General features: G+C 45.1%; 1 protein-coding gene across 3 annotated transcripts in view; it reads right to left on the minus strand.

The window, feature by feature from the left end:
* Positions 1–12,632, minus strand: part of SUCO (SUN domain containing ossification factor) — a 104,191-nt gene that overhangs the window by 59,195 nt on the left and 32,364 nt on the right. For 2 of the 3 annotated variants that reach the window (XM_040406743.1, XM_040406742.1), the window contains exons 5-7: positions 8,339–8,473; positions 7,338–7,488; positions 5,853–5,967 (exon numbers count right to left, since the gene is read on the minus strand). In XM_040406743.1, the coding sequence (XP_040262677.1) occupies positions 5,853–5,967; positions 7,338–7,488; positions 8,339–8,473 (401 nt within the window). The remainder of the gene's footprint in view (positions 1–5,852; positions 5,968–7,337; positions 7,489–8,338; positions 8,474–12,632) is intronic. The other variant, XM_040406744.1, reaches the window with a different exon arrangement.

Consider the following 12,632-nt stretch of genomic DNA (forward strand, 5'->3'; position numbering starts at 1 on the left):
ATTTTTTATTTTTTTCTCACAAAGTCTCCCTTTCCGCTAACTTGGGACAAAAATTTCAATCTTTCATGGACTCCATATGCCCCTCACGGAATACCTGGGGGTGTCTTCTTTCCGAAATGGGGTCACATGTGGGGTATTTATACTGCCCTGGCATTCTAGGGGCCCTAAAGCGTGAGAAGTCTGGAATATAAATGTCTAAAAAATTTTACGCATTTGGATTCCGTGAGGGGTATGGTGAGTTCATGTGAGATTTTATTTTTTGACACAAGTTAGTGGAATATGAGACTTTGTAAGAAAAAAATAATAATAATTCCGCTAACTTGGGCCAAAAAAATGTCTGAATGGAGCCTTACAGAGGGGTGATCAATGACAGGGGGGTGATCAATGACAGGGGGGTGATCAATGACAGGGGGGTGATCAGGGAGTCTATATGGGGTGATCACCCCCCCTGGAAGGCTCCAGGGAGACGCCTGTATGTGTTTCGCGGATCCGATCCATCTATCAGTGGATCCGTAAAAATCATGTGGACATCTGAATGGAGCTTTACAGGGGGGTGATCAATGACAGGGGTGTAATCAATGACAGGGGGGTGATCAGGGAGTCTATATGGGGTGATCACCACAGTCATTGATCATGCCCCTGTAAGGCTCCATTCAGACGTCCGTGTGCGTTTTACGGATCCGATCCATCTATCAGTGGATCCGTAAAAATCATGCGGACATCTGAATGGAGCTTGACAGGGGGGTAATCAATGACAGGGGGGTAATCAATGACAGGGGGGGTAATCAATGACAGGGGGGGTAATCAATGACAGGGGGGGTAATCAATGACAGGGGGGGTAATCAATGACAGGGGGGGTAATCAATGACAGGGGGGGTAATCAATGACAGGGGGGGTAATCAATGACAGGGGGGGTGATCAATGACAGGGGGGTGATCAATGACAGGGGGGTGATCAATGACAGGGGGGTGATCAATGACAGGGGGGTGATCAATGACAGGGGGGTGATCAATGACAGGGGGGTGATCAATGACAGGGGGGTGATCAATGACAGGGGGGTGATCAATGACAGGGGGGTGATCAGGGAGTCTATATGGGGTGATCACCACAGTCATTGATCACGCCCCTGTAAGGCTCCACTCAGACGTCCGTGTGCGTTTTGCGGATCCGATCCATCTATCAGTGGATCCGTAAAAATCATGCGGACATCTGAATGGAGCTTTACAGGGGTGTGATCATGACAGGGGGGTGATCAGGGAGTCTATATGGGGTGATCACCAGAGTCATTGATCACGCCCCTGTAAGGCTCCATTCAGACATCCGTGTGCGTTTTGCGGATCCGATCCATCTATCAGTGGATCTCACAGGCACGTCACAGAAAGGCATCGTGCTGCCTTTCATGCCATCGGGTCCCCCCTACAGCCCCATGGGGATCAAATGGCACCGCCGCCGCCCGCAACATGAAAAGCCGCAAACCGGTCTGAATTGACCTGCGGTTTGTGCAGATTGCTAACACGGGGGGGATGCGCTTTTAGCCAAGGTGCCTGCGCAATGATTTGAGCAGGCACCTAGTTCCGATCACCGCTCGCCGGTGATCGGAAATACACAGGGCGTACAGGTATGCCCTGTGTCCTTAAGTACCAAGACATCAGGTACGCCCTGTGTCCGGAAAAGGTTTAAGGGCATCTGTCAGCAGATTTGTACCTATGAAACTGGCTGACCTGTTACATGTGCGCTTGGCAGCTGAAGGATCCGTGTTGGTCCCATGTTCATATGTGAACGCATTACTGAGAAAAATGATGTTTTTATATATGCAAATGAGTCACCAGGAGCAACGGGGACATTGTCATTGCAGAGAACTGAGCCTGTTGCTCCTAGAGGCTCATTTGCATATATTAAAACATCATTTTTCTCAGCAATGCGGGTACATATGAACATGGGACCAACACAGGTGTCCTCAGCTGCCAGGAGCACATGCAACAGGTCAGCCAGGGTCATAGGTACAAATCTGCCGACAAATGGCCTTTTTAAAGGGTTGTCCCATGAAAAATATTCTGCAGTTTTCAAACCAGCACCTGGATCTGAATACTTTTGTAATTGCATGTAATAAAAAATTTAGCTTAGCCCCTGAGATATTCAATAAAGTGTATCTGTACAGCGCCATCTGCTGGTTGTTCTTTTTCTTATTTCTTTGACCTGCTCACTGAGATGGCCGCACACACACAGTTCCATCCTCCTGAGCTGTGATAGAGCATGGACACGCCCCCCTGAGCTGCAGCAGAAAGGACACTCCCCTTGGGCTGTCAGCTTGATATAAATCTAGCAGAGCAATGACTGGGGAGATCTCTGGATCCATGTGAGGTACAGGGCTGGTTCTGGGTTTGTTAAAAAAGAGATTGTCATGTACTATATGATGTCAGATTTTCTTCATTTTTTACATTAATCATGGGTTAACCCCTTTTGGAACATTTTGTGAAATCTGCAATCTTCACAAAAACTTAGAAAACTGTTCACTTATGATGGAAAGCTCGGACTGGCTTGGATGCCACTGCAGAGACTGCACTTATCAAAACCAACTGACAGCCTCCTGCGTACATGGGCTGTTTGTTTCTTCCTCCTGGAACAGTTTTTCACCTTGGAAGAGAGATTATTTGCATTCTTTTTCTCTAGGGGACTCTAGGGTATGTTCACACGATGGATCCGGAAAATCCACCTTCAAAAGTCACTGTGGAATCCGACTGTATTGTTTTCCTATGTGTTTTTAGTGTGGTTTTTGACGCGTTTAATTTGGCTTTTCAGCGTTTTTTTTTTTTTTTTAAAACAACTGACATTTACTTCAATATAAAACTGCATTTTTAGCTCTCGGTTCTGCAGCCAATACCGTGCAGACATGTACAGATTTTTTTTTTTATGCTTCCCATTCATATCAAATGGGAGATCAAGTGCGGATTCCACCCCAAGATAGGGCATGCTGATTCTTTTTTCTACGTGGAAAACAGGCAAGTGCTGTTTCCATTTGAAAGGAATAGGCGGCTATTTTGGAAGTGGAAACATGCCAAAAGCAGTGCAAAAACACTGTGTGAACTGGCCCTGAGAATCCCTTCACGAGATGCGGTCTCCACATAGAGAAACAGCATCCTCCAGTTTCTCTCACCAAGAAAACCAGGAACCAGCTCTGTACTGACGAGGAGCTAGAACCCAGGAACTGGTCTGTGGACGGGTCTCTTACCGGATTTCCTTAGTCCTGTTGCAAGGCCTTTAAATGCCCCCTGCATGTGGGGGAAATTTACTACAACCGTTCACATCATACACCAGCCATAAACCAAAGTACGCTGGAGAAAGATCTGCAAATGTATTAAATTGTGCATCCCTCTTAATAAATTTGGCAAATCTCTGCCTGTCCTTGCGCCAGAAACTGAAATCTAGAGCTGCAATTTCCGCTGTAAATTGTACTCAATCTGCAGCGCTAATGCTAGTCCCACCGCCTAACCCTGCCCAGAAGTGGCAGGCCAAATACGGTGTGCTGCAAGATCTAAAAAAATAATTGTGCAAGACCGAAAACGTGCATAAATCATTGATTGAAGGGGGGATGGAATGCTGGGAAGCCTACCCCAACTCCTGAAAACTGGGTGCCAAGGCATGAATCCCGTCATTCTATTGTGACTAACAGGTTGTCTCCTTCTCCAATGTATTCTAACGCTATGTTCAGATTTTTTTTTCTCTTAGCAAAGGCCAGCAGTAACTCGGCTCGGGCTGAGCTGCTGTCACACGTCTCACCGTCCATTACACGGGGGCAGCGGCAGAATTCTGATTACTGCTATGTGTATGAATAGAGAAAAAGACGGGAACTGAACTGGTTACAGAAACCAGAAAGTATTTCAAAGAAGCCACATTTTTCACAGAGATCGAAACTGTGAAATGTTATTAAGTTCACAACCAGTTTTGCTAAAATGTTAATAAATAAAAAAAATTATAATAAAATTTCTGGTTAACGAAAAGCCTTCAAATTCTAGGACGCGCTCCTCCTCTGCAAGCTCTGGAGGAGAGATTATACTACAAAGGACGGGACTAGACCAGGGTGCTGATCCCAGGATGTCTGGCTGCCTGTGGCCTTTCCAGTCTCTCACATGGATACATTTTATTATAAAGCCAGTCGAACGTGAAAATCTCAGTCTGGCCTTGGGCAGGCGCTTATAAAATCTAGTAAAAGGCCGGGTATACATTTCGTAAATACCAAACTAAAAGCCACTTATTCGACCCATAAGAAGTGTGTTCAGGCGGCCTCAGATTTTTGCACAACAATTGTACCATTTTCTCCATAATTTGGATTTTAAATCCGCACCATATGAACTACGCTGGGAATTCTCACTGAAAACAGTAAGAGGCGGAAGACACACTGTTCAGTATAGCGTGTGCACCAAAATTCACACTGAAAATCTGCCATCTGAACAGGCCCTTAGAAATACAAATGCTATACTTCTTCAAATTATGGAGAACATGTTAGAAGGGCCCCATTAAAGGATTTGGAGACAACATCTACCAGGAGCGGAAAGCCACCGCAAAGAGCAGCTATCAAAACCAGTCCTGGGCACATGAAGCCGCATGCGGCAGATTTGTTTCAGAAATTTCTGCAATTCCAAATCTGTTTCTTACGCGAGAGTGGGATCTGGAAAGGTTTGCAAAAAAATCTGCCACGTGTGAACAGTCCCTAATCCTTCAAGCATTGATGCAACTAGTTCCCCCCGTTAACACCACCAAGGAATCCCAGCAGCACCACTACCCCTATCTGGTACGTGTAGAGTTACTGCACGGAGAAAAGAACCACTGCAACTTGAAGGTGATGTCTTATTGGAAATCAACGCGTTTCAGGGATACACACTTCCCCCTCAGGTTACAATTAGAATTCTAACCTGCAGCTGCATACACGACCACCTTACAATAGAGTGCAGCCCATCATTGGCACAACGCCATAAGGTGACCCTCCAATTGGGAGGCCTCCCTTTGTTGCGCCTCCAGTTTCTGTAATCTCTTGCCACTTGTCAGAGGATCTATCAAATTAAAACAGGTTCTTCAAAGGAGACCCTTCAAGTTAATTTACTGTAACTTGAAATACCCTCAGTTCTCAACACAGAAGGGAGGTCTTGCTGACATGAATAACAGGGCAGAACATTGCCTGAATATATTCTACCCGAATATATATTATATATATATATATATATATATATTTTTTTTTTTTTATCAATTCCTTCAAGAGGAAGGGCCATTTTACCGGACAGGCACATGGGTATGTGCATGACCGAGTGACTTGTATGGATCTGTTCTGAAGATAAATATGGCCCCGAGACCTCAGTGACATGCTCATCATCATTTGGTCTATGTGACCATTTTGCACAGATACTGAAGGGGTTTTTCTGAGCTCTAGATACTTAAGACCTATCCATGGGAGAAGTCATCAATATCCAGTCAGCGGGGGTCAATGCCCCCACAGTTTAGCCAGTTCCTATAGCGGCCAGAAAGGCCACTTTGAACAGCGCTGGAGGCACAGATCCCTTAAAATTGTAGTGGTCATGCTGGTTAATGCAGCTCAACTCCTAGAACAAAGCTTGGGAGACCATGTTAAACACTGAGGGGGTCATTTATCAAACTGGTGTAAAGTAGAACTGGCAAATCAACCAATCAGATTCCTCCTTTCATTTTGGATAGCTTCTTTGGAAAATGACAGGTGGAATCTGATTGGTTGCTATGGGCAACTAAGCCAGTTCTTCTTTACACCAGTTTGATAAATGACCTCCTAAATGTTGCACAGGGGAAAGTTCATATAGTACAGCACCGTGTTGGTGGTAATCACATACTCTTTTCTTTCTCTACTTCCATGACTTGCTTCTTCCATTCATCGAAGGTTGGAATGTCATCCTTGGTGTCCCCAGGAACCACCGGCTCTCCAGTTACTTCTTTGCTGCTGATCATCTAGAATTGACATAGGCATTAGTACACACTGTATTCTTCTTCAAAAGGTATAACCAAGCTGATGAGATGCTATATCTTGGACTGTATTCGCCACCATTTTCGGGGCTTCAAGAGAAAAACTTTGATATACAGCACTTCAGATTTAAAAAAATTGAAAGCCGTTTGAGAAAACCACCCAAAATTTGCACTGAAAAGTAGTCTTCTAGAGAGGATTTCACAAAGAAAACGGGCAGTGGGCATAATATATCGTGGAACTGAAAATCTGTCACTCAAAATTTGGTCTGGATAAGGGTCCATTCACACGTCCTTTGTTTCTTTCCTGAGCTGTTCCGTTTTTGCGGAACAGATCTGGACCCATTCATTTTCAATGGGTCCTGAAAAAAATAAAAATAAAAAAAAATAAAAATAAAAAAAAATAAAAAAAATCGGACAGCTCAATGTCTGATTTTTTTTCAGGACCCATTGAAAATGAATGGGTCCAGATCTGGTCCAGATCTGTTCCGCAAAAAACTGAACAGATCAGGAAAGAAACAACAGACGTGTGAATGGACCCTAAAAGGGTGGTCTTCTGGTGAGGTTTCACCTACTGTATAATGCATTTTTCTTTATGCATTGTATTTTAGGCCAAAAAAATGAACATGGAGCCATGTATGAAGCCTGAAGACCAGTCTCATTGGATGGCTATTAGCCAACGTTCCCCTCCTATTTACGTGAATGTATATTTTTAATAAGGGAATAATCTGCTGCCAGACACCAGTAAGGCTGAGGAATGGAGGATCAGACGCCTGCTGTGCGAGACTGTTGGGCTGCCCCATACACATTAGATTGACTACCACCGTGAAAGTAATATGCAGAGCCAACTCTAAAGAAGTTGGTCCATCTCATCCTTTGGTGGCAAACCGCTAGTATCAGCCACAAATGTCCGATATGTGCAGGTCCCACCTCTGGCAAAGCAAAGGAGCGCACAGGCACATAAACTGTGTGCTTCCCATTAATTTCTTTGGAGTGATCAAAAGAGCCTAGCGAGCATACTTGACTATTTCCGGAGCTCTCTTAGAACTGACTGGGGAATGCCCTGCGCAAGCGCGGCCACACCTCTCCATTCACCTCTATGGGAGTTCCAGAGATAGACGAGCCGGCACTTGGCTATTTTTGTCAGTCCCATAGAAATGAATGGAGGGAGCCCACGCATGCATAGTGCGCCTTTGCTCTCTTTGGAGCCCCCATTCTAGAGACCTTTGGAGCTCACACCTTTCAGACACTGGTGGCATATCCTAGCAATATGCCAAAGCGCAAGAAGGGCCAACCCCTTGAGTATGTGTACACACTCCAAGCAGGTCACTGCCTCACTGACGTTCACCACCACTTACCTCTTTATCTAACTCTTGTGAAAAATTAAGAGATAACTTTTGGGTTTCTGCGTCCTTTTCTAGACTTGATGCCTTGGCCTCCACGTCAGAGGTAGTCGCTTTCCGTTTTTGGTTTGAAACCGAGATGTTTTCGACATGTTCACTGCCAAAACTAAAAAAGGGGTCGATGAAAGAAGAGGGGGAAAAACAAAAGAAAAAAAACAATATATACAAAAAATCTGTTTGCCAATTGTAAACCATGCATGTCTTTGGGAGCGAGCACTGACAGACGTGTACTTCATACAGGAGCAGTAAGCTGTGACACGGCAACAACACGGGACGAACAAATAAATGGATCGCAACAGCTCCCTCGCTGGAACATCAAACATTTCACATGCTCTTATGAATTACTGGACGTCATTTCCATTATTCATCACATATTTGCATTAATTAAACTAAAAGCAAAATGTGCAGCAGCAAAAGCATAAAGGAAAAGGCGTGAAAAAGGCAAAAAGGTGACTGACACTAAAGACCCTGCCTAAAACCTATGGCTAATTTAAAGGGAACCGGTCATCAAATATACCGCCACCCTACTGTTCTAAAAGATTGGAAATTGCTGTCTAAAGTTATAAAGTAGCACTCTGAGGCAGCGCCCACATCAGGAGTAGTCAAGCAGTCCTGAGGCATTCGCTGCATGCGCAGATGAAGTTGGGGCCGGCACACCCCGCTTCACTGCGCATGCGCCAGCTGGGCAGGATAAGGCTCTCCCCTAAAAGTATGAAAGCTGAAATCTTACTGTTACAGTAAAGCTTTCCGGGAGCCTTTCAGGGGCACTTGAGCTTTGATGTCTTCCATGCATAGACCATATGCAAATGTAAGGCGCAAAGAATTAAAAAAGCAAGCAAAGCAGGTGAGCCATTGGATGCTGCGGAGCCTTAGTAGCGGATGAAGCGTTACCTTTTCCTGGTTTCGTTTTGGAATGACTCTTGCTTTAAAGAACCACAACCTACTTCAGTACTCACCTTGGTGGACTGATAAAGGATGGCTCGCTCTGAGGGGGAACCTCTACTGCCCCCCCAATCTCACAGTCAGGTTCTGACTGTTCAGTTTCACTAGAGCTGACTACAGGGAGAGGAACACTGGACGCTTCTATCGCACTGAAGGGAGAGAAATAACATCCTTTTTACCCAGGGGAAATTGGGAGTGTAAAATGCTTACCATGCAAAAACCATTATGGACATTTAAGGCCTCTTTCACACTTGCGCTGCCCGGATCCGGCGTGTACTCCACTTGCCGGAATTACACGCCGGATCCGGAAAAACGCAAGTGTACTGAAAGCATTTGAAGACGGATCAGTCTTCAAAATGCTTTCAGTGTTACTATGGCAGCCAGGACGCTATTAAAGTCCTGGTTGCCATAGTAGGAGCGGGGAGCTGGGGAGCGGTATACTTACAGTCCGTGCGGCTCCCGGGGCGCTCCAGAATGACGTCAGAGCGCCCCATGCGCATGGATGACGTGCCATGCGATCACGTGATCCATGCGCTTGGGGCGCCCTGACGTCACTCTGGAGCACCCCGGGAGCCGCACGGACGGTAAGTATGCTGCTCCCCCGCTCCACTTTACCATGGCTGCCAGGACTTTAGCGTCCTGGCAGCCATGGTAACCATTCAGAAAAAGCTAAACGTTGGATCCGGCAATGCGCCGAAACGACGTTTAGCTTAAGGCCGGATCCGGATCAATGCCTTTCAATGGGCATTAATTCCGTATCCGGCCTTGCGGCAAGTCTTCAGGATTTTTGGCCGGAGCAAAAAGCGCAGCATGCTGCAGTATTTTCTCCGGCCAAAAAACGTTCCGTTACTGAAGACATCCTGAACGGATTTCACTCCATTCAGAATGCATTAGGATAAAACTGATCAGGATTCTTCCGGCATAGAGCCCCGACGACGGAACTCTATGCCGGAAGAAAAGAACGCAGGTGTGAAAGAGCCCTAAGGTGGCTAGGGGGCCAGAAAAAAAAAAAAAAAAAGAAAAAAAGGATAGGAAAGCATAAGAAGGCACACCAGATCAATTCCTACATGACTAAACGTGGAACTGCATTTTCTGAAAAAACTTTCCACATCATATAGACATGTTATTAGTTCTGATTAGTGGGAATCTGGCTGCAGAGACCCCCACCGAGCGCCAAAACAAAGGGGATGAGCACCGTCTCCTCTAGCATACACGTGTAGCCCATGGGCTTGTATTACTCCTTTCCCATCCACCCAAATTTTTAGTGCATGTTAAAACTTAAATACTTTGGGGCACATTTAAGACCAGAGTTTTAGTCGCCGGTCTTAATAAAGCACCTGCGCTGGATCGACGAAGTTATGTACAGGCGCAGGCCTCTCCATAACTCCGGTGCATCCATCACTGCTTCTAAGTCTCTGAGCGGTCTTACATTTAGACCATTTTCTACACCTATAACAGATGGGTGAGAGAGCAGGAGATTATGGATAACCAGGACTCTTCTCAGGTAGATTTGACTCTTTTCCAGGCCTGGGCTGCAATGATTATGATGCTGGTTCTCAGCAACCACTTACTTTTAGCTGATGAGTGACACACCGCTGACATCAGCATTTCTGTCACTATTTTATACTGCCCTCAGTGAGGTCAACATAAAGTTGATGACAAGTTCCCTTTTTAACATGCAGTAAAAATTATGGTAAATGAGAAAAGGGGTAATACAAGCCCGTGGGCTACACATGTATGCTTGAAAGAACGAATACCACCCAACCCCCCTTCCCCATTTAACTTGGTGAAATTACCAGAACACTGTCTCTAGTCACTAGCTGAAGAAGACTCTACTGAGGACAGCCTCAATGACCTTCTACAAGCTAGTCTTCAGACCGCGAGGAGAGACAGACTGAGCACTTCTGCCCCTTTGTTTCTGCTATCAGTGGGGGTCTCAGCACTCAGACCCCACTGATCAAACTAGGTCATGGGTTTCCTAAAATGTAGTTACACTTTAAGAGGCAGAAATGTTGAAGACGTTTGCATTCAATGATAGTTGAGGTTTCAGGAGATTTAGAAATTTGCAACGCAATGACCTCATCATAGCATGGAGCTGCGCAGAGCATGACCACTGACATAAGCTGCCCAAAGACATCAGAGTCAAGCCTGCAGTAATGGGCAGGTATTAAGCAGGCATCAGTCAGAAGGGATTTATTTTTTTTGGTCCCTTGGCTGGTCCGGTCCTGGGCAAGTCTTCCAGTGACCAATAACCATGGTGAGGGTGCAAACAAACTCGGAGGGGCAAAATCCATACGTCTGGGGGTGTAGGTAGAGGGACAACTGTTACCATCAGGCTTTCCACTGATATTCATGGGCAGCTTAAAAGGACTTCGATTAAAGGGCTAAGCAAAGTAAAAGCCATTCTATAAAAATATGTGCTGCATAGCAAATGCCAAGGATCGCAGGTAGCACTACTTGTTTCCATCATAATGGACACCACTGACGAAAAAGATTGACCACGCTGTAAGCAGGTGGGTTGTTGCCGGTGTCCATTTAGGACAATGACAAACATTTGTAATGTGCTTTTCTCATAGGGACTCAAAGTGCAGGGATAGCTGTGTGGCCAGAGCAACTCCCTGGGAAGACAGCGGCTGCCATAAAGATGCTCGATGCCAACCCATAATATGGTCAATTTTGTAGGAAGCCAATTTGCTTATTTATATGCTTTTGAAGTGTGGGAGGAAACTGAAGTAAAACCCACACAAACACGGGGAGAACATACAAACTCCATGCAGATGTTGTCCCTGATCAGATTCAAACTCTGGTCCACTGAGCCACCGTACTTATTCTGGAAAGCATGACACATATGTGAACAGAGCCTAAATGCAACTTGAAAAGGGCTTTCCGGGATTTGTTGAACTGATAACTTGCATTCAGGATAGGTCATGAGAATCTGATTGGAGGGGGTCCGACACCCGAGACCCCTGACGATCAGCTGTTTGAGAAGGCACCGATGCTCACAGCAGTGCTGCGGCTTTCTTTCTGCTCACCAAGCACAGCGCTGTACATTGTATAGCAGCTATGCTTGTATTGCAGTTCAGCCCCAATTACTTCAATAGGGCTGAGATGCACCTAGGCCATGTGACCAATGACTGACGTCACTCATCGTAAGAGCTACTGTGAACGTACTTGCTTTCTCAAACAGATGATCGGAGGGGTTCTTGGGTGTCGGACCCCCACCGATCAGATACTGGTGACCTATCCACAGTATAGGTCATCTGTTTAAATAAAAAAAAAAAATAATAAAAAAACACAGTATGCAGTTGGGGGGCTGTACACTTTAATATGGCGCTGAGAAGAGAGTTTCATTAGATCAAAGCATAGCATTGTGGATGTGTGATCTAGTTCTGTTTTTCTCCCCTTGATATATGCATGTTAAAAAAAAAAAAAAAATGAAAACCCTTTTAAAGGGATTCTGTCACCAGGATTAACGATATGTAGATATTTATATGTGCCCATTAGCCTTCATGCAGTGTTTACAACGCCTTATATTCTTATAAAAAGCGATCTTATTCATATGTAAATCCCCTGTCAGGAGCCCAAGGGATCGTCCCACGATCTCCTGGAGCCCAGCACCGCCCATCGATCCGGAGCCCAGCACCGCCTACTACCCAATTTATTCACTGCACTATCCTGACGTCATTTAATCTCTGCTCCGTAAACACTTGACAAATGCACGCCAAAGCACGTACACCAGTACACGTACAAAACTGCACAAAAAACTGGGGCATTTTTAATAGTAAACCTGCCTATATGTAATTGGATTCTGAATTCCCTTCCATTTGCCCCCTTTTCACATGAGTAGGGCAGCACATGAATTTAAGATTTGACTACACAAAGTTTGCTTGTACTCTGCTACTATGGTGCCACATCAGTCCCACATAGGTGCTGTAGACACAGAACAGTAGCGCCATTTTTAACACAACAAAGCTGCTTCATTTATGTTCGAAACACTGGAGCATTGAAGGGGAAAAAAAGACCCCAGGCTTTAAAGGATATGTACACTTTCAGGACATTTTTTATTTAATTTTTTATTGTATTTTAGCATTTTGGGCCAAGAATCATTTTTCAATTGGCGTTTATTAAAAATATTCAATTCTGTCACAAAGGGTTAACGGTTTGTCTTGCTTTCACTTTGTGCCTATCAAAAAATAAACCTTCTCTCTAAACTACTTAGGCTACTTCCGTCGCCGGAACTGCCTGCCGGATCAGGCAAAAAGTATACTAACTGATGGCATTAGTAAGACTGATCAGGATCCTGATCAG

The sequence above is a fragment of the Bufo bufo genome, chromosome 9 (genome assembly GCF_905171765.1).
Source record: "Bufo bufo chromosome 9, aBufBuf1.1, whole genome shotgun sequence".
NCBI lineage: Eukaryota > Metazoa > Chordata > Amphibia > Anura > Bufonidae > Bufo > Bufo bufo.